The sequence below is a fragment of the Microcaecilia unicolor genome, chromosome 3 (genome assembly GCF_901765095.1).
Source record: "Microcaecilia unicolor chromosome 3, aMicUni1.1, whole genome shotgun sequence".
Classification (NCBI taxonomy): domain Eukaryota; kingdom Metazoa; phylum Chordata; class Amphibia; order Gymnophiona; family Siphonopidae; genus Microcaecilia; species Microcaecilia unicolor.
The window spans coordinates 322,754,745-322,777,583 of record NC_044033.1 but is presented as its reverse complement, the minus strand read 5'-3'; the positions used below and the strand labels follow the sequence as shown (position 1 = coordinate 322,777,583).

The following is a 22,839-nucleotide window of genomic DNA, read 5'->3' as shown; positions in this document are numbered from 1 at the left end:
AGGTGAATGCTGCTGTTGGAACTGTGTATCAGGTCTACTAGAAACCTGCATGGAATAAAGTCCTTAAGATTGAAGTTGCTAGTGGACATTTATTTCTTGACTGTACCGGGAGCCTGTGGCTGGAGGAGATTGTTCTATCCTTGGCTGCACTTAGAGGTACCTGGTTACACTATCTATATCCGATTCAACAAGAGCATGTCCGAAATTACAGCCAAAATTACCGATGGAGTGAATACCATGGAAAACTGGGCCTCAGTGTTCAAAATGAAACTGAACAAAGAGAAAATCCGCTGACTGGTAATCACCTTTCCCCATTGCCATACAACGCTGCTGCTACTCCTTGTGATCTTGGGCAAGTCACTTAACCCTCCGTTGCCTCAGGTAGAAAATTAGATTGTGAGCCCTCCAGGGACAGCAAATTACCCAGTGTCCCTGAATGTAACTCACCTTGAACTACTAGTGAAAAAGGTGTGAGCAAAATACAAATAAGCTTGTGTAAAGGATCACACTCTGGATAATGAAGATTCTAAGAGTCACAGTGGAAACCAGGCCACAGCCATTACCAAGAAATGTTCCATAAGATTTGGAAACTGAAGCGCATCAAGAAATAGTTCCCTAGAGAGTTATTCCACTTCCTAGTTTCAAGCTAGGGTCTTGACCCACGCACACAACTGTAACGGAATCTATGCGGGTTGCAAAGAACAAACCCTAAAGAAACTACAAATGGTGCTGAACTCCACCACCAGACTGCTACATGGTAAATCGAGATTCGAAAATGTCAGACCACTGCTAAACAAACTACATTTGTTCCAAATCAAACTTGCACCTGGGCCTACAAGATCATCTATGGCCCTGAATACACGATCAACCTCATAGAACTGCCGAACTGTAATGCTACCATAGATGGAAGAAACTACCTCAACATTGACCTCCCCAACTTCCAAGGGATAAAGAACAAATCCATTCTTGCAATGTTGCAGGAATTACCACTATTGTCAGCAGAATCTGTGGTACTTCAGAAGTCAGACAGCACACACCAGAATGAGAGAGAAATCTTCTTTATTTGCCAGCAACCAAAGTAGAACATCAGCACTAAGTCTCTTCTTCAGCTCTCTCTGGATCCTGCATCTCTTGTCTGTCCTCTCTCTCCTTCTTCTGTCTGTACCAACGTAAGCTGCCTCTGCTCCCAGTTATATACAGTTTTAAACCTCCTCTCTAGCCCCCCCTTCTCACCAGATGGCAAAGAATAGATTAATTACCCTGTCTCAACCAATCATCTCTATACATATTCAAAATATCAGTTACATAGGTTTCATTCAGACATTTCCTAAACTGACCTATGACCTGGGGCCCCTCACATTAGACAATGGGCACCTATCTCTTGTATTTTATTATGATTAAATTCCCAGATTTCCAGCTAACTTCATAACTTAGGTTCATTGAGGGGCTAAGGGGCCAATCTTACATTTATTATTACTTTCAGAAAACCAGTCCTTCATTTAGCTATTCATCAAGGAGAAGAGAGTTGACGTATCCTGACCTCTTTCACCTATTAGCTTCATACATTGAACTAGCTAGGACTGTGGATAATTCAAACCAGATGCTGACCTTTTCAACTGCAGTCTTACTTGAAAAGTCACACTGAGTTGAACAGATATTCTACATAGAAACAAAACTTATTAATTACACAGAATAAAACATATTCTACAATAAACAGAAATCAGAATTCCTTATAAAACAAATCTAAACATCAGGAATATCTACACTTACACTATCTCCTTCTAAGCATTTTAAAACTAATCCTTTTAAAACTACAGTATGTCTGCAACATGCCTTGTTCATAATGGCACCCATATGTGGTAAACTAATACCTATGACCTAACATTTAACTCAAAAAGGGACAAAAAGTGTTTAATTTCTCACTGACCTTTCTAACCTTTCAGTCTAGCAGAAGCTAACTTCTGAGTAAATTAAATCCAGCTGGCATTCCTTCACTTTACTTTACAGAACTGAAGAGTTAAAACAGAATTAACAATTTCTTTGCCCATGGCTGCCTCAGCAACAGGCTTCAGCTACTTTTGCATTAAAGCATGGAACGAACTTCCAAAAGACCTAAAATGCATGAACATCTATCTTACCTTTTGGAAACACCTTAAAGCTTTTTTTCTTTAGAAAATTCTTCTTTGAGGATGCCGACGTTATAGGCAACACATGTTAGTCTGTATCAGATAGACTTGTAATGTAAGCCACCTTGAGCCAGTACTCTATTGGAAAAGGTGGGTTACAAATGTTGAAATAAATAACTCTCAACCAATGTGTTACAGTGCAATCTCAGTGGAAACTTAGGGGCTAGTGGCAGACAAAAGAGGATGGCAAGACACATGCTATAGCAAAGTCTTTCTCTCCATCCCTTCCCCCTGCAAGCAGGGCTTCTTACCTATGTCTGTCTTCTCTGTGGTTTTCCTTTGAAATTGGAACTGTGTTCATCCAGTGCGTTTCTTGAGCCTACAGGGCCCTGCACAGTTCTGACCACAGAGAAGCCAGCAGAGGAGGATGCTAAAGTAGCAGGAGCAGGTAAGAAGGACTGTTATTTATTTTGTAGTTCTTTTCCATTTTTGGTTTTCTTTTTAATCATAGTAAACAGCTGTGGTGTTGGACTAAGTCGAGCAGTATAGCAAATTCAATAAATGGGGGACAGGAGGCTGAGAAAAGTAAAGGTGATGATGATGCATGGTTGAGAGGAAAGAGAGCAGTGGTCTGAGATGGAGGATGGGGATGGAGGGAAAGGGAAGGTGTGATAATGTCATGGAGAATGAATTGAGAGAAGGGGGAGGGAAGGGAAGGGAATGTGGTGATACTACAAGGAAAAAAAAGGAAGGGAATGTGATGTTAGGGGGAGGGGGTTGGAAGGTGATGTTTCCTGACAAAGTGAAGTTGGTGCCAAATGTGCTGCAACATGAGAAAAGTTGGGAGCTACTGCTGTAATGCAGCTAGTAAAGGAAGGAGGAAAATGCTGTGCAAAGAAGAAAAATGACAGTATCTTGTTTGATAGCTGTTACTCAGTAGCCTTGATTTTGAAAGACAGATAATACCTGGATTTAGAGGTTAGGAGATGGTTTTAGAACGGACCACCTATGTTTAGAAAGCCAGAAGATATGTATTTTGATCTAATTTTATAAAAACACGTAGGCGTGTATTTGTCTTTATAAGATAATAGCACAAATCCTGCAGAAATTGCCCCTACATTGAAGGCACAGATGTGCTTAAGAGCTGCTGTAAATGTCCACACATACAATGGTGGCTATTTTAGAAGAGGTGTTTATGATTTAGATGTGCATAAACAGGGATTTAGATGGGTATAGTGCATAGACGTTTAAATATTGAATTTAGAAAGCCAGGATATACACGTCCAAACTGTGAATATGTGTATATGGCAAAGGAGTGTGGTCTAGGTGCATTTTGGGCGGGGCTAAAAAATACATATGTATTCTCCATTTTAGAAGCGGAATGCATGTTTATGACCTCCGAGATCTACTTCAGGATGCCTCAGGGACATGTAGGTTAATTAAAAATACTCATTTTGAACAGCACTCTGCAGGAGGGATTAAGGGAGGTCGTCCCCTTAATCTCCCAGAGTTCTGTGTCCCTTCTGAGAGTGATAACCTGTATGTGATATCTGGCTATGTGACAGGCTTCTAAAATAGCAAGCACATACACATCTTGGTACTAACAGATACATGGATATGTTCTGAAATACCTACATGCATGAATATGTTTTAACACATAGACATCTATGTAGCCGTATTTCTGCCATTGATGTTATCCATATTCATCTTTGTAATAATAGATGCTCCACCGCACGTAGCTGGTGCATAAACGTCCGTTCCTGCGTCTATTTAGAACAGCTTCTACATTGGCAGGTCTGTTCTAAAATACCACCAGAATTATTCTCATCCCGATCTAGGCATTTCAATTCTTTGTTCTATCTCAAATGAGGCTTTTTATGCAAATATGTGTGCATTTTATAAAATAGCAGAAAAGAGGGGGTCCAAAAGTACACAAAATATAGCAACAAAGACAAAGCACAAAAGGGCCTCCAGAACTGGAATAACGGTACAGTTATTATTGAAAGTGACCCGACACGGGCTGTGTTTCAGCGCTCACCAGTGCCTCCCTCAGGGGGTCGAACCCCAGCGGTACTTTTTAAAAGAGTCAGGTCACTTTCAATAAAGACTGTACCGTCGTTCCAGTTCTGGAGGCCCCTTTGTGCTTTGTCTTTGTTGCTTCATTTTATAAAATACGCATGTAAAGCACAGCTCTGCCTCTGAGTACACCTAATCCGCCCCTGAGCTTGCACACCGGCATGATCTAATTTTATATGCGCCCATTTACTTGTGTAAGTGAGTGATTTACGTATGAAAATGGTTTATAAGATTACCTTCCAGTGGTCGTTCCATTGCTCCTTTTTTCCGCCCCAACATTCTCACAAGGATTTTTCAGTGTTAATTCATAAAAGACTTCAAATGCCTTGTTAAATACGCTATTTTGTGCCCTTCCTTGTGTTAAGTAGTGTGTGTCTCAAGTAAAGGAGTATTTAATTAATTGTATTCCATATTTCTTTTTCTGCCTCTCATTTCAGAACGGTTTGATCACCACTGTCCCTGGGTGGGCAACTGCGTGGGGAAAAGAAACTACAGATTTTTTTATATGTTTATTTTATCGCTGTCCTTTCTGACAATCTTTATATTTGCATTCGTTATCACCCACGTCATTCTTCGTAAGTATGCTGATGAAATCAATTGCAACCATTTGCTTGAATTTATTTTTATTTCTTTGATCCGCTTCTTTTTATCATGTAGGTTTTCTTCTCCTTTCTTCTACTTATATCAATCTGACTTTTTGTTCTAGGCTTCCTTATAGTTTACCCATGCTAATTTTGATTATTTGCCCAGCACTCCGCTAAAACTTAAGATTATCATGTTGCTGTTATGCTATTGATTTTATTGTTTGATTTGGAAGAGCATCTAAAAACCGGCGATATTTTTTGGCACTAATGTTTTCCACCCAATCCAATTCATTTAGGCCATCTAGAGGTCATATTTACAAGAAATAGGCTCAGGAGACAGTCTCTTTCTCTACCTTTCCTGTTCTCTCTTTTTCTTGATAGTTGGCACTCTTATTCCTTCTTTGTACTTTTTAAAATTGATTTTATCTGTAAACCGCTTTGATTGTATGAAAGGCGGTATATCAGATGAAAACTAAACTTATGTTAATAAAGTATGTTCTAAATAGAATACAAAGGAGAAGCATTTTTATTAATTTTTGATAAAATTCAGTTATTAGTTCCATTTATACTGTGTGGGTAATGATGGCTTAAGACAGGGTTTCTCAGTCGCGTCCTGGTGTTTTTATAGCCAGTTGGATTTTCAGGATATATTCAATGAACCTATATACATTTGAGGCCCAATATGTGGAAATTAATCTCCTCTATGTTTATTGTAGATATCTTGAAAACCCAGTTAGCTGTGTCTTTCAGATGTTTCGATAAATTGAAACCACCATAGCCTACTTAAAAGTTAGAGGCGCAGAAAGCACACCCCATATAGAATTTATCCTTGGCAATGCTAAAGCAACACAGCCAGCCATACCACAACTTGAATTATATTGAGTAGTACTAGTACTACAGACAGCAGAGCAAAATGGACATTAAGAACATAAGAATAGCTATACTGGGTTAGACCAATGGTCCATCTACCCCAGTATCCTGCTTATCCTGCTTGCAACAGTGACCAATCCAGGTCACAAGTACCTGCAAGAAACCCAAATAGTTACAACATTCCATGCTACTTATCCCAGGACAAACAGTGGCTGCCTCCATGTCCATCTCAATAACAGGCTATAGACTTTTCTTCCAGGAATTTGTCCAGACCTTTTTTAAACCCAGATATGCTAACTGCCATTACCATATTCTCTGGCAACAAATTCCAGAGCTTAACTATTCTTTGAGTGAACAAAATATTTCCTCCTATTTGTTTTAAAAGTATTTCCATGTAATTTCATTGAGTTTCCCCTGGTCTTTGTATTTTTTGAAAGAGTGAAAATTTGATTTATTTTTACTACTGTGGATTTTATTGACCTCAGTCATATCCCCCCTCAGCCCTCTTTTCCAAGCTGAATAGCCCTAACCTCTTCAACCTTTCCTCATATGAGAGGTATTCCATCCCCTTTATCATTTTGGTCACTCCTCTTTGAACCTTTTCTAATTCTGCTGACCAGAACTGAATGCGGTACTCAAGGTGAGGTCACATTATAATATTCTTGGTCTTATTTTGTATCTCTTTCCTAATAATGCAGTGTAATTCTGGGCTACTGATACTACTACTACATATCATTTCTGTAGCGCTACTAGACATACATAGCGCTGTACACAAACATGTAAGAGACAGTCCCTGCCTGACAGAGCTTACAATCTATTCAAGACAGACAAACAGAGAAAATAAGGGATCAGAGAGTTATTTATTTTGGGAATGATTTTAAAAATATGGGTACTGAACCACAACCCCACAAATATCCCTGGTGGCCCAGTGGGCTGGTAACTCAATCCCCCCACTTGCCCTGATGATCTAGTGGCCAACCCCACCCCATATCTCTGTGATGGAGGAGGGAGTAGCACACTCCTTCCTCTTCCAGTGCTGCCTTCAGAATGGTGGCACCCTGCCATACCCAGTGCATCCTGTGATTCGCTGGGTGGGGCTTCCCTGGAATCCCTGCCCATTACATCCCAGGATGCAGTGGGCAAGATAGGGTGCCGCCATTTTCAAGGCAGTGCTGTAAGAGGAGGGAGTGTGCTACTCCCTCCTCCATCACGGAATACGGTGGGTGGGGGGGGGGGGGTTGGCCGCTTAACCACCAGGGCGGGTGGGGGCTTGAGTAACAGCCCACTGGGCCACTAGGGATTTTTTGGGGGTTGTGGGGGGGTTATGAGGGCTGGAGATCCACTGGATCTCCTACCCCCCCGGGCCCTTGTGTCAGGGGGGTTGGGGATTCGAGGTCCACTGGCCCTCCAACTCCTGTGTCGCTGTCTGGGTGGGCTTGGGGGGCCACGAGGGCTGAAGTGATGGCAGGGGTCTGGAGGTCCAATGGACCTCCAGGATTTGGCAGCCTGAGCTGACAGTGACAACCCAGGCTGCCTGACTCTGATGGGGTGGGGGGGAGCAGGAGCAGAGCCTTATCCCTAGTGCCAGTTCTGAGCTGTCGTAGTGTTAATGCCAGGAATACCATGTATAGAATGTTTGTACGTTTGGGAAGCTTGCCAGGTGCCCTTAGCCTGGATTGGCCGCTGTCGTGGACAGGATGCTGGGCTCGATGGACCCTTGGTCTTTCCCAGTGTGGCATTACTTATGTACTTATGATCAGAGCGCTGTTCTCTGATCAAAAGGACGGAATACAAGCAGAGCTCATTTAAATCTAATTTAAATGAGCTCTGCAGTATTCAGAAGCACAGATGCTGTTTGCCCGATGATCATGGGTGAGAAGGTAAATGCGCTAGTCTGGCACTAGTGGCCTTTAGCACCTACATTTACTTTTGATCATTGGGCTGTCAGTTCCTCCACATTGTCACCCTTGAAAACCATTTCTGGTACAGGTAGATCCCTTACATCTTCTTCCGTAAAGACCGAAGTAAAGAATTCATTCAGTCTCTCCTCTATGGCCTTGTGCTTCTTCATGATGTAGCTGAAAAAGGTGTTACTATGAGTTTCTGTCTCCACAGTAAGTTTTTCTTCATATTCTCTTTTAGCGTTCTCTGTCTGTCTCCCCCTGCCATCTAGCTTCTCTCTCTCCTCCTGTCATCAAGAATGTCCTCTCTCCCCCCCAGCTTGTGACATCTCTCTCTCTCTCTCTCTTATCCAGAATTTCTTCTATCTCTCTCCTATCCAGCATGTCTCTTTCTCCCCCCCCCCCCCCGGTTCTGAGCAAAACGTTCCAGCAAAAATTTGCCATTCAATCTGTTTGATTAGCAGACTCGCAACAGTGCCCCAAAGGTCTTTTTCAAGACTGACCCATTGTATTATCGACTGGAAAGATTTGATATTGAAGATATTGAATCCCATTTATTGATGAAAGACACACAGTACTGTGTCAGGTTTTTGATGAATAAATCTTCTCAAATATCAAAATTGTCCTCCTCATTTCTGGAGTCCATGGTCAATTTCCCACTTTCCTCTTTTCTCTCTCTCTCCTCCCTGCCATCCAGCATTTCTTCTCTCTCTCATCACCAACTAGCATCACACCCTGTCTCTCCCTCTAACACCCAACCATCTAACATCACTCCATCTTTTTCTCTCCTCCACCACCCAGCATCTCCTCTCTTGTCTTCTTCTGCTGCCATCCAGCATCTCCTCTCTGTCTTTCTCTCCCTTGCCACCCAGAACCTCTTGTCTGTCTCTTTCTGTCTTCTGCTGCCACCGAGCAACTCCTCTGACTCCCTCCCTCTCTCTCTCATCCTCCATCCAGCATCATCTGTGCTCTCTCTCTTCCTTCTCACAATCCAAAGTTACCACATCTCTCTCTCTTATCCAGCATGGCCCAGTACCAAAGCAGTGAAGAAAGGGCATCGTGATAGTGAGGTTGCAATAAAGACCAAAGTAGGCCAGATGTATTTAAATAAAGAGCAGACCTACAAATTATCACCGTCAAATGCTGTGCAAGTTGTTAATAGAAATAAAAACTATTGTTTGAAGTGTCTGTATACAAATGTTAGACACCTAAAAATAAGATGGGAGAGTTTAATATATAGCACTAAATGAAAAGATAGATAAAATAGGCATCTCTGAGACCTGGTGGAAGGAAGGTAGCCAATAGTACATAAGTATTGCCATACTAGGACAGACCGAAGGTCCATCAAACCCAGCATCCTGTTTCCAACAGTGGCCAATCCAGGTCACAAGTACCTGGCAAGATCCCAAAACAGTACAACACATTTTATGCTGCTTATTCTAAAAATAAGCAGTGGATTTTCCCCCAAGTCCATTTTAATAATGATCTATGGACTTTTCCTTTAGGAAGCCATTCAAACCTTTTTTTAAACCCCGCTAAGCTAACTGCTTTTACTACATTCTCCAGCAAAGAATTCCAGAGTTTAATTACACGTTGAGTGAAGAAATATTTTCTCTGATTCATTTTAAATTTACTATTTTGTAGCTTCATGTCACGTCTGTGGCCGTGACCACCCTCAGCCTTACCTTCTTTCTGGGGGTCAGCAGCTCTGCTGGCTTCTGTCTGTGTTTGTGTTTGTCTTGTCTCTAGTCTCTGTGCTGATTGCTTCACTAGACCTCACCTGTGTGTGCTATGCCTCTCTGGGGAGCCAGCATCTAAGATGGCTGCCACCAGCTCTATGCCAGCTTCCAAGATGGCTCCTGCTTGTCTTTCCTGTGGGCTCACTTCCTATGTGTGTCAAGCCTCTCTTTGGGGTCAAGGTACTTCCAGCTTCTGTCCTGCTGCTGGTGACCTCATCAGTGAGAGCCTTCATAAGGAAGTGCTGTGCTGGCATTCTGGGCCTATGCATTGCCAATGCCTTCGCAGTGCCTTAGGTCCCGAGGTTAGTATGCTGTTTGCACAGTTAGCTTTCCTTGTCTTTTCTTGTGGGCTTCCAGCCCTTCTGCTTTGCGAGTTACTATCACCTGTGGGCCTTGCCTTCTGGCCCTTCTGTGTTTATTGCTCTGTGGGCCTTCTGGCCCTTCTGTGTTTATTGCTCTGTGGGCCTTCTGGCCCTTCTGTGTTTATTGCTCTGTGGGCTTCCAGTCCTTCTGTGTCTATTGCTCTGTGGGCTTCCACCCTTCTGTGTCCATTGCTCTGGGGGCCTCCAGTCTATCTGCGTATATCCCTTTTAGCTGTGGGCTTCCAGGCCTTCTGGGTGTATTACTGCGGCCTGGGGGTTTCCAGCCTTTCTGTGGGCTTCTAGCCTTTCTGGGTGTATCTCTCTGACCTGCAAGCTTTCAGCCTTTCTGTGTTTATTATTCTTTGTGGGCTTCTAGCCTTTCTGTTGTCCCTGTGCAGTGGTGCTGCTCCCTGTCTGAGGTTGGCCAGCGGTTGTTGCTGCAGCCATTTCTCTCCTTTCTATCTGTTAGCTACTGTAGCTCCAGTCTAACCCTTCCTCTGGCAAGCGTAGCTGTCATTCCCATTCCCTTGAGCTTAGCTTGTATGTAGTTCCTGTGTCCTCTTCCCTGCCTGTCTGCCTTGCTTTAGCCTAGGTACCTGGGAGCACCGCTGGATCCTGACTCCGGTTGTTCCTGTTGCTGGTTCCAGTTCTGGTTTTCCTGTAAGCCCTACCGGCTGCTCAAACCTGAGGGCTCAACCCTCGGGGAAAGGCAGCTAAGCGTAGGTGAAGCCTACTCCAGTGTGTTCCAGTCCTGTGCGTTCCAGTCCCGAGTGTTCCAGTGCAGGATTCCAGTCCGGGGTTCCAGTCCAGCCTTGTCTCTTCTCTGCTCTGAAGGTGATCTTGCCTGCCACTGCCACTCCTCGGCCGTGGTCCAAGGACTCACGTACCCAGGGTTCCCGGGGAAGAAGCCTGACAGAATGCCAAGGTCCTCGAGAACACGACACTTCATTTCACGCCCCCTAGTCCTAGTATTTTTGGAAAGAGTAAACAATCGATTCATGTCTACCTGTTCCACTCCACTCATTATTTTATAGACCTCTATCATATCTCCCCTCAGCTGTCTTTTCTCCAAGCTGAAAAGCCCTAGCCACTTTAGCCTTTCCTCATACGGAAGTCATCTCATCCCTTTTATCATTTTCATTGCCCTTCTCCTTACCTTTTCTAATTCCACTATTCAGCTTATTTTCAAAGGAGATCGCCGGCCATCTTCCGACAAATCGAGAGATGGCCAGCCATCTCCTGAAGCCGGCGAAATCGGTATAATGGAAAGCCGATTTTGGGCATCCCCAACTGCTTTCCATCACCAGGATGCCCAAAGTTCCCGGGGGCATGTTGGAAGGGTAGCGAAGGCGGGACAGGGGCGTGCCGGGGCGTGCTTAAGAGATGGGCGCCCTCAGCCGTTAATGGAAAAAAGAAGGGCGTCCCTGGCAAGAATTTGGTCCACTTTATTTGGTCCCTTTTTTTTTCAGGTCCAAGTCCCACAAAAGTGCCTAAACTGACCAGATGACCACCAGGGGATCACCTCCCCTGACTCCCCCAGTGGTCACTAACCCCTCCCACCCTCAAAAAAACAACTTTAAAAACTTTTTTTGACAGCCTCTATGCCAGCCTCAAATGTCATGACAGCAGTGTGCAGGTCCCTGGAGCAGTTTTAGTGGGTGCAGTGGACTTCAGGCAGGCGGAACCAGGCCCACCCCCCCTACCTGTTACACTTGTGGTGGAAAATGGGAGCCCTTCAAAACCCACCCGAAACCCACTGTACCCACATGTAGGTGCCCCCCTTCACCCCTTAGGGCTATGGTAGTGGTGTATAGTTGTGGGGACTGGGTTTTGGGGGGCTCAGCACCCAAGGTAAGGGGGCTATGCACCTGGGACCAATTTGCGAAGTCCATTGTAGTGCCCCCTAGGGTGCCCGGTTGGTGCCCTGGATAGTGATAGGAGTGTACTACCATCCACTTGGTGAGGATGAACAGACAGATGCAGAAATGCTAGCAGAAATCAGGGAGGCTAGCAAACTGGGTAACACAATAATAATGGGATATTGACTGGGCAAATGTAACATCAGGGCATGCTAGGGAGGTAAAATTCCTAGACAAAATCAAGGATGGTTTTATGGAGCAGCTGGTTCAGGAATCAATAAAAAGGGGAGCAACTCTAGACCTAGTTCTTACTGGAACGCGTGATCTGGTGCAGGAAGTAACAGTGCTGGGACCATTTGATAACAGTGATCATAACATGATCATATTTGATATAATATCTGGAGTAAGTGCACACAGGAAATCCAATATGTTATCATTTAACTTTCAAAAAGGAGACTATGATAAAATGAGGAGAATGTTTTTTTTTAAAAAGCCTTAAGGGAACAGCTGCAAAGGTCAAAAATCTGCATCAAGCGGGATTGGTCCCAGTTCTTCTTGCAGGATAGGCATAATCACGGACACCCAAATGGTGATATCATCTGGGGCTTGACACTCTTCAAAGCTGAGTCCCTGCCTCAGAACATCAGAACTTTCTAGCAAACTGAGATGTGACTGGTCCTAGTTCTTGTAGCAGGACAGGCACCACTGCAGACACCTGCTCGGTGATATGATCTGGGGCTTGACAGTCTTCAAAGCTGTGTTCCTGCCCTGGAACATGACCCATGCCTGAAGGGGCATGACCCCTTTGGAACCCCTTCAGAGCCTGCTGGAGCAGGATGTTATGACCAACTAATATGGGGAAAAAAAAAGGAAAGGTCAGAGATCCAGTGAAAGGATTTTGGCTGTTTCTGCTATCTGCCGCCCTATGGATCAACATGTGAAGGTACTTTCTCTGGCGACAACATCAGTAACTGCATCCTTTATCCCCTAATGCTGCTTACCCTCTTTAGATCGTATGATGCCTCCTCAACCTATATTAACTCTTCCTAGTAGAGGTGACACTCACAATGAAGGAGCAAACATTTCCTCTACGATTTACATATTACAATGGTGGAGTCTCTAGACTTTCAACTGGAGCTAAGGCTCGCGATAAGGCTTCTTTGTCCATTGCAGTCCAGATGATTTCATGTTTGACAATAGAGGAAGTAACAACCATTAAAGAGAAATGGTTTCCTTGCCAGATATTTGGCAAGTAGTCACCAGAATTGAACATTTTATTCAAGGGACCATTCCTGGTTTATGTAAATTTACACAAGAAAGAGTCATCAAGCTCTCTGAACTTGAAGACAGACTTTCGGATTTAGTGAAATGGCCACCTAAAGTTGAGACTTCCTTGACTACTTTGCAGTCTGCAGCTGTCTCAGCTGTTAGAGACAGCAGTTTATTGCACTCACAGTTGGAATTAATGGAAAATTATTTTAGGAGTAGGAATCTTAGAAAGTGAAATTTTTCAGTGACTCACTGTTTAGCTCCTCTTGAACTTTTAAAAACGTATTGGAAGCAGAGATTCTTCAGTATCCTCAAATGGATAATTTATCAGTTAAGAATATATTTTATTTTGTGAGAAGTTCTATAGTGTCAAATGAAGAGAGAGAACTTGATCAGGTAGTTTCTGCGGACAGTTTAGATGTTTCCCAGTTCCTAGAATCATCTTGAGATTTAATTATTAAGGGGTCATTTTACTAAGCTGTAGGAAAAGGGCCCTGCGCTAGCAGCAGGAGCCATTTTTCCTGTCTGCCAGGGCCCTTTTTACTGCAGCAGGTAAAAAGACTCCAGACACATATGGCCATGCGGTGGGGAGCATTTACCACCACCCATTGAGGTAACGGTAAGGGCTCCCGCGGTAACCCAGCGGTAACTGGGCAGTGCGCAGTGATGCTCGATTACTGCAGGGTTAGTGCCGCACTGTAAAAAAATTTACGGCACCCCAGAAATGGCTTCCACTCAAGGCGTAACTACTGCCAGCAGCCTTGTTTGCCAACGGTAGTTCCGAGTTAGTGTGTGGTAAGCCCACGTTGGGCTAACCGAAGCTTTGTAGAAGGGCCCCTAAGCAAACTATATTGTTAATGAAGTTTCATTCTGAAGTTAAGAAGAATACTATTTAAAAAATGTATTTTGCTAAGAAGAATGTTCCTTTCTGTGGCCAACAGATTACTATTTTTCTTGACAAGACCACACAAACACAGTTTCGTAGGAAGCAATTTCTACAACTGAAGCCTTGATTTTTGGCCATGGGAGCTCCTTTTTTTTTAGGTTTCCTTCTACGTGCTTGGTCACGTATGGAAATAATCGATATGTGTTTACAGATCCCACCCATTTGAAAAATTTTCTTTCAGATAAACCTTCTTCAGGGTAATATTATATGATATATTAAGTGAAAGAACATTTTCTTTTGTGTTTAGGAGATTATAAGCAGATGACTTACTTTGTTAAAAATATTTAGCCAAAATGCCTTCAATTCTTGTGGATGATAAAACTCCCATAGCTCAAAAAAAGTATTATAGTCTGTTGGTTTACAGTGAACTATTGTAGTAAATTTTATTTTCTCTTAAAGGGTCTTTTACAAAGTGTCGGTAAGCCCAACGTGGGCTTAACGAATGCTAAATTGTGACTACTGCCAGCCCAACGCAGTAAGGGTTCCCCACCGCATGGCCACATTGTAAGAGTTCTCTTACCACATGGCTATGTTTGTCTGGGGGCTTTTTACCCACTCTGGTAAAATGGCCCCCGCCACTAACGCAGGGCCCTTTTTCCCGCAGCTTTGTAAAAGGACCCTTCAATATATTATGTGACTGCCCTAGAGCTAATGACATCCTGTTTTCTGTTCACCTGGATTCCACCCAGTAGTCTGCATTCTTTTTTTTTTTTTTTTACCGTGCACCATTCCTCTGGAATTAATTACCAAAACACCATCGCTTAGAAATGTCTTTTCCAAAATTCAAAATTGGTTTGAAAGCCCATCTATTTTCAAATGCCTATGGGTCCTAAATCTGTTGGTCTTTCTACCTCAGCTATTGGTTCCCTGATTCAGCAGCATCTCCACCTCTGCCTGTCTTTCATATATCCTTTATCTTTGCTTTAATCTTTCCTGTCATAACTTTGTAGTTTCTTTCCTACTGCTGAACTGTTTTTATTGTAAACCGCCTTGATGTTATTTATAGAAGGTGGTATATTAAAATTAATAAACCATCTACTATGTTTACTATGTATAATGAATATATATTGTTGTACAGATTTATTTTCTTATCATTGTAACTCACTGTAACTGATCCAGGAACCCTTGGAGATCATGAAGCACGGGATCATCCTTTTCCCAGAGAGGGGATGCCCAGGCTAGCACTCACCCGGACAGTAAAGACATAATGTAAGCTATCTGGGTTCTTTCAGTAGGAAAGTCTCGAGCTTGAAGTTCAAAAATTATTGCACACTGGTTGAGAAAACCCTTCAGTCTTTAGGATTACCATCATATATTGGGGGTGACTTAAGACGGATACCTGACGTGACAGGATCTCATGTCGGTGTTGGATCTGGACTCAAAGCTTGAGAAGGAGCTGCTCTATTGGACGCCGTCATAAGGCCCTGCAGCTGGTCTATGTGGACCTCCAAGGTATGGATGGTGTTGCTCATCTGTGAAAGCTGCAGAGTGTGCTCCTGGAGCGCCTGCAAGATGGGTGATCCCTCCGAGCTCATGGCCTTTGCAATTTGTCAGGCTTTCAAGGCAGAACCTGGGTTTGTGAGCCCTTGGGCTGCTACCGATAACCAGCAGTGGCAGGAGAACCACCCAAACAGGCAGCAAGGCAGACCAAAGTCAGACGGGCACAGGCCGGACTGAAGCAGCTGGACTGGAACAGAAGCAGTAAGCAGGAGAATAGTCCACGAATCAAGCAGAGTCTTACTGGCAGGCAGCAAAGCAGAATAAACCAGGAAACAAGCAGAGTCTTGGGTAGGCAGCAAACAGTAGAATAAACCAGGAAACAAGCAGGGTCTTGGGCAGGCAGCGAGCAGTAGAATAAACCAGGAAACAAGCAGGGTCTTGGGCAGGCAGCGAGCAGTAGAATAAACCAGGAAACAAGCAGGGTCTTGGGCAGGCAGCGAGCAGTAGAATAAACCAGGAAACAAGCAGGGTCTTGGGCAGGCAGTGAACAGAAGAATACTCCAACAAACAGGCAGGGTCAAAAGCAGGATAAAGAGTAACAGAGTAGCACTGCAACAACACTCACCGACGAGAAGCTCATCAGACGACCTCTGTTGCAAAGGCAACCTAGAAAGTTTTCAAGTGGTTAATAAAGGCAAAATACCAGGGAGGTCACCAGGTAAGGGTGCTGCTTAGTTCCAAAAATCCCAAGACAGTCTGGAAGGCTGGAAGATCTGGACCGGAATTTCTGGAACATGGGAAACAACAAGCAGATAGTCCATTACAGCCACCAGGTCTGACCACCGGGTGGCGAAATGCATGAGAGCATGAAACATGGGCACAATCGTGACACAAGGAAGACAAGACTAAGGGGTCCTTTTACCAAGCTGCAGGAAAAAGGGCCCTGCGCATGGCCATGCGGCAGTGAGCCCTTACCGCCATCCATTGAGGCTAACCCGGCAGTAACTGAGCAGAGCGCAGTAATGCCCAATTACTGCCAGGTTACCACTGCGCAAGCCATTTTTAGGGGTTTTCTTTTTCCCCCAGAAATAGTGTGCACTCAGGACTGGACTACCACTGGTGGCCGTGTCGGGCCGGTAGTAGTCCTAGAAGAGTGAGCAGTAAGCCCACACTGGGATTTCCGCCGCTCTGTAAAAGAGCCCCTAAATGAATAATTTGCTTTGGTCTTCACCGAGTAAGATGTGGTGGGGATAGCAATACCAGACGTGGCAATCACTGGTGATGAGTTAGAGGAACTGAAACAAATTTCTGTAAACTTGGAATATGTAATGGTGTAATTTGATAAATTAAAAAAATCACCTGGACCAGATGGTATACATCCCAGAGTTCTGATAGAACTAAAAAAATGAACTTGCAGAGCTATTGTTAGTAATATGCAATCTATCTTTAAAATCAAGCATGGTACTGGAAGATTGGAGGGTGGCAAATGTTAACCTGATTTTTAAAAAGGGTTTCAAGGGTGATCTAGGGAGTTATAGACTGGTGAGCCTGATGTCAGTGCCAGGCAAAATGGTAGAGACTATTATAAAGAACAAAAATACTGAACATATTCATAGGCATGGACTAATGAGCGAAAGCCAACATAGATTTCGTCAAGAGAGATCTTGCCTTACAAATCTGCTACATTTCTTTGAAGAGGTGAATACAAGTATGGATAAAAGTGAGCCAGTTGATATTGTGTATCTGGATTTTTAAAAGGCATTTGAGGAAATTAGAAAGTCATGGGATAGGAGGCAGTGTCCTATTGTGGATTAAAAACTGGTTAAAAGATAGAAAACTAGAGAGCAGGGTTAAATGGTCAGTAGAAGGGTAGATATTGGGGTTCCCCAGAGGTCTGGGCTCGGACCGCTGCTTTTTAATATATAAATGATGATGTAGAAATGGTCGATAACTAGTGAGGTAATTAAATTTGCTGATGACACAAAGTTCTTCAAAGTTGTTAAATCACAAGAGGATTGTGAAAAATTACAAGGTGACCTTACAAGACTGGGAGATAGGGCATCCAAATGGCAGATGACATTTAGGGCTCAATTCTATAAATGGTGCCCCAATTTTGGTGCCAATAAAAATTAGCACTAAACGGTATTCTATAAACGGTGCTCAGAGTTGGGTGCCATTTATAGAATAACGATTTGCGCCGAGATCTGTGCCCAATTTAAAATAACATTCTTGCGCCATCAGCAGTCCGCTCTCTGCTCCCCCTGTGCCCTCAACCTAGCTATACTTCTGTTGTCAGGTACTTGTGACCTGGATTGGCCACTGATAGACCTTTGGTCTGTCCCAGTATGACAAGACTTGTGCATATGTCTCTGTCATCCTCCATCGTCCTGTATCACTCCATGTCTCTCTCTCTCTCTCTCTCTCTCTCTCTCTCTCTTTCTCTCTCTCTCTCTAGCATCGCCCTGTCTTTCCTCCTCCTACCTGCTTGCTTGCAGCCCACCTGCTGGCACCTGCACTGACCTACTGCCTTCTTGGATGATGGTAATAGCAACAACAAATAGAAACCAGTGGTAGAGCCTTTATCTTGTGCGTGCTACTGCTCGATCTGCCAGTTCTGCCCCTCCAAAACAGAAAGTCTGTGTCAGAGGGTGTGGGACCACCAGAGTCAGCAGCAGTGGGCAGAAGAGAATGACCATGTGCCTGTTTCTTGTTGTTTGCTGTCACCACTGCAGAGCCATAAAGGCAGGGAGCCTGGCAGCTTCACAATTTAATTGGCAACTCTTACACATGTAGGTTTGGAAAATGGGGAGGCTGGAAAATGACACTACTTCCTCATGGAAGTTGCAAAATTGCCACTTTCTTGTAGAAGTGCTGACACCTTCACGTGGTAACTGCTGGGACTTTATATTTGTAAAATGGCTGTTCCCACTGCAGATTCCACCAAAGACATGTGCACTCCAGTTGGTCTTTTAGAAAAAGCTCTATGTCAGCAAATTCTTTTCTAAAATACCATCAGAACTGAGAATGTCCTGATCTAGAATGTCAATCTCAATCCCTCTGATATTGGAAACAATTTAGCCGGTTAAATGGCATTTAACTGGATCTGGCAATATTCAGCGGGGGATAGCCAAGTATCCCCCACTAAATGTTCACGATTAGCAGCTGGGAGATCACTGGCTATCCCGGAATATTCACTGCATAGCCGGCTATTATAACTGGCCACATTGAGCCACTTCAATAGCTGGAATATCTTTGGCTGGTTTAAACTTAACCGGCTATATCTGAATATCAACTTAGGCGGTTATGTTTAAACCACCAAAAATAAACCAGATATTCAATGCTGGTCACTAGACATGAATATCCGGACTGACCACGGGAATTAGCCAGGCTCTCTCTAATGGTCTGAATAGCGGCTCCAATTTCTGCATTCTCAGAAACGTCAAGGCTGGCCCAAAATAGAAAGAGGTAAGGGATGCCAGGGTCTGGAACAACTTCAGGAAAATTGGACGTCCGTTTCTAAAATGGCTAATATAAATATTTAAGGTCAGGCACGTGGACGTGTTGATATTTCACAACATAAATATCTATGCAGATGAACTGTAGATTATTTAGCTGTTAATGCTAAACGTAACCAGCACATGAATATCTATCTTACTATGTATTTCAGAATAAGGCTTTATGATGGAAGATCCTGTTCTCAAATCCTGATGTCTCACTTCCAGCTTGGAGGTCCTTCCTAAAATGCCTTTTTGTGTTTGTATGTGCATGTTTGTCTTTTAGCCCTACTTGATAAGGGAAAAGATGAGTCTGCTTTTCATTGTAATACAGACATACCTAGCTGCCACTTTTACTTAGGCACTCTTTTGTAAAATTACATTCACTGTTTGCCTTTCTGCTTGTTTATAGGAAGAGTTATTTCTTGTAAGTCCTGAATGTTAGTGCTGTTTTGGGATGGCAGGTTTGCCACAGAGGTTCTGACGGTGTTTTTGGCAGTTAGTGACATCTAGAACCTTAGTTTAGTATAATCAGAAAAAGTACACTCCTTTATCAGTGTCTTGTGCTAATCAGGTAGAGGTTAATGGTCAGTTCTGGTAGAGGTTAAGGATTACATGCATAGATTTAAGGGTCACACTTGTGCCTACTCATAGATTATAAATAATAAGTGCTATGCTTTAATTTAATAGAAAAAAACCCCAGAACATTTCAAGTGTCTCCCAGTTAGTGGTATGGTATATAGAGGGTGAGGGCACACTTTTTCACTAGTCTGTAGATTTGCAAACTGCCTGGTGATGGCTCTGCTTCCCTCTCTAATGGCATGGGGTTTCTTTTCTACTGTATTATGTTACAACACATGTTGGAGCATACAGCAGAGAGGGTCAAAGTACACTGCACAAGCAATCCGGAAAAAAAGCACAAAGGGCTGTCAAGCAACACTAGCTGCATGAGTTGTTGCTGAAAATGTGGATGTTTTGGCCCAACACAGTAATGGTCCATTCTGGAAAAAGTGAAATGAGAGACTAGAATGGAGCAGGACCCTGAGAAATCATTCCAAAAAGTCACCTAGGGGTCCTTTTATCAAGCTGCGGGAAAAAGGGCCCTACGGTAATGGCGGGCCTTTTCCTGCATGTCACGGCCCTTTTTAGCGCAGTGGGTAAAAAGCCCCCCAAACAAAATGTCCATGCGGTAAGATAACCTTTACTGTGTGGCCACTCAACGGAAGTCCTTACCACCACCTATTGAAGTGGCGGTAAGGACTCCCACGGTAACCATTTCTGGGTCTCCCCCCCCCCCCCCCCCCAAGAAATGGCATGCGCTGGACCTGGAACTACCACCAACAGCCGCGCTGGGCCAGCGGTAGCCCTGGAATAGCGAGCCATAAGCCTGTATTGGGCTTACCGCCGCTCTGTAAAAGGGCCCCCTAATGTTGCTTGAATTGACCCTTGAGGCAGGTGTTAGTTATGCCAAAACAGAGCCTGTGCCGGGTCATTAATAAAGTATGCTTGTGATGTTCTTGAAGCCCTTTGTGCTTTTTTCTAGATGACATGTTGGACCCTGTCACTCTCCATGATGGCTAAAGAAAACGGTATACTTTAGATACTACTGACATAATTGACCAACGGGCTCATTTTCGAAAGAGAAGGACGTCCATCTTTTGACATAAATCGGAAGATGGACGTCCTTCTCCCAGGGACGTCCAAATCGGTATAATCGAAGCTCGATTTAGGACGTCTTCAACTACACTCCGTCGCAAGGACGGCCAAAGTTCAAGGGGGTGTGTCGGAGGCGTAGCAAAGGCGGGACTTGGGCGTGCCTAACACTTAAAAAACAAGGACGTCCCTGACGAGCACTTGGACATTTTCACCCAGACCTGTTTTTCTTACGACTAAGGTACAAAAAGTTGCCCAAAATGACCAGATGACCACCGGAGGGAATCAGGGATGACCTCCCCTTACTCCCCCAGTGGTCATTAACCCCCTCCAACCCTCAAAAAAAGTTTTAAAAATATTTTTTCCAGCCTCTATTCCAGCCTCAAATATCATACCCAGCTCCATGACAGCAGTATGCAGGTCCCTGGAGCAGTTTTAGTGGGTGCAGTGCACTTCAGGCAGGCGGACCCAGGCCCATCCCCCCTACCTGTTACACTTGTGGTGGTAAATGTGAGACCTTCAAAACCCACCAGAAATTCCACTGTACCCACATGGTCTTTTCTGAGATGGGCGGCCTTAGTTTCCATTATCGACGAAAATTGGGGACGACCATCTCTAAGGTCGACCTAAATTTCACGATTTGGGCGTCCCCGAACGTATTATCGAAACGAAAGATGGACGCCCATCTTTTTTTGATAATACGGGGTTTCCCCGCCCCTTCGCCGGGACATCCTGTGAGGACATCCTCAGGAAAACGTGGGCGCCCCTTTCGATTATGCCCCTCTTAGTGTACCTGAATGTAACTCACCTTGCGCTACTACTGAAAGATGTGAGCAAAATATAAATAAATATGTATTTTGATATTATTTTCATCCCAGCTCTATATATTGATTACACTATATGATTCATACACATGTGAATGAGCATTAGGCATAGTTGTGGTAAGCAAAGAAGAGCGCACAGTTTCTTTTTGGCAGCAGTATTTTCATTACCTTTGGTCAACACTGTGTTCTACTTTATCATCATTTTGGGGGGAATCTGTTTTTTTTTAATATTTGTTGGGAATTCATCAAACACAATTATGTTTTACCATTTAGTTACACCCCCTTTTTTATGTATTTTATGTATATTTTATATATGTAGATTGGTTTTTATTATATACATATTATCATTACTGTATGTAATTTATTTATATCTTTGTATATTTTTTAATAGACCCCTGACGCAGGTGCTTGGTCGCCGAAACACGGCCCATGTCGGGTCCATTATAAGAATTCCTTTTGTCCTGATCCTGAAGGTCCACTTTCGTTTCTTGTTGTACTTGGAACCCTTTTTTCTACCTTGATACTGAAAGAACTCAGTCATGAAATTGCTGACCTGCTGTTAGTAATTTGTAACCTGTCATTTAAGTTGTCCGTAGTACCTGAAGGTTGGAGGGTGGTCAGTGTAACACTGATTTTTTTAAAAGGGTTCCGGGGTGATCCAGGAATTTACAGACTGCTAAGCCTGATGTCAGTGCTGGGTAAAATAGTGGAAACTATTATGAAGAATACAATTACGGAACACATAAATAAGCATGGTTTAATGGGACAGAGTCAACATGGGTTCAGCCAAGGGAAGTCCTGCCTCACGAATTTGCTTCATTTCTTTGAGGGCATGAATAAACATGTCGATAAAGGTGAGCTAGTTAATGTAGTGTATCTAGATTTTAAGAAAGCTTTTGACAAAGTTCCTCATGAGACTCCTGAGAAAATTAAAGAGTCATGGGATAGGAGGCAATGTTCTGGTGTGGATTAGGAATTGGTTATTGGACAGAAAACAGAGGGTAGAGTTAAATGGCCATTTCTCTCAATGGAGGAGGGTGAATAGTGGAGTGCCGCATGGATCAGTACTGGGACCTGTGCTATTTAAAATATTTATAAATGATATAGAAATCAGAATGACGAGTGAGGTGATTAAATTTGCAGATGACACAAAACTATTCAAGGTTGTTAAAACACATGTGGACTGTGAAAAACTGCAGGAAGACCTTAGGAAATTGGAAGACAGGGCATCCAGATGACAGATGAAATTTAATGTGGACAAATTCAAAGTGATTCACGTTGGAAAGAATAATCCAAATCATAGTTACCACTTTGGGGGTCCTTTTGAAGGATGCCCACTGGCTACCTATCCCCTATCATATTACATAGAAACTGCTTTTTCTGGTTTATAAAATTTGTGCTACTGGGATCTTCTTTTCTTTCCACACTCCTCCTTCCTTACAGACCACCTGATCTCTTGTGTTCCTCTCAACGAGCGCTTCTAGGTATTCCATCATTTCATGATAGCTCTTCTACCATTGCACGCCGATCCCTCTTTTCCAAGCAAACCCCCCAACTATGGAATCATTTATCTGAGAGCCTGAAGACCCTGCCCTCTCTATCCCAGTTTAAAACTGGTTTAAAGACCCACTTTTTCTTGGAGGCTTACAGACATTAGCCATGGTTGCACCAGAAATTTTGTATTCCTAGGGACCCT

At 43.5% G+C, this 22,839-nt stretch overlaps 1 protein-coding gene across 1 annotated transcript in view; it reads left to right on the top strand.

Annotated features, from left to right (window-relative positions):
- LOC115464694 (probable palmitoyltransferase ZDHHC14) overlaps window positions 1-22,839 on the top strand; it is a 238,743-nt gene that overhangs the window by 158,087 nt on the left and 57,817 nt on the right. The window contains exons 7-8 of the mRNA XM_030195052.1: window positions 2,492-2,574; window positions 4,640-4,777. Coding sequence (XP_030050912.1) covers window positions 2,492-2,574; window positions 4,640-4,777 — 221 coding nt within the window. The remainder of the gene's footprint in view (window positions 1-2,491; window positions 2,575-4,639; window positions 4,778-22,839) is intronic.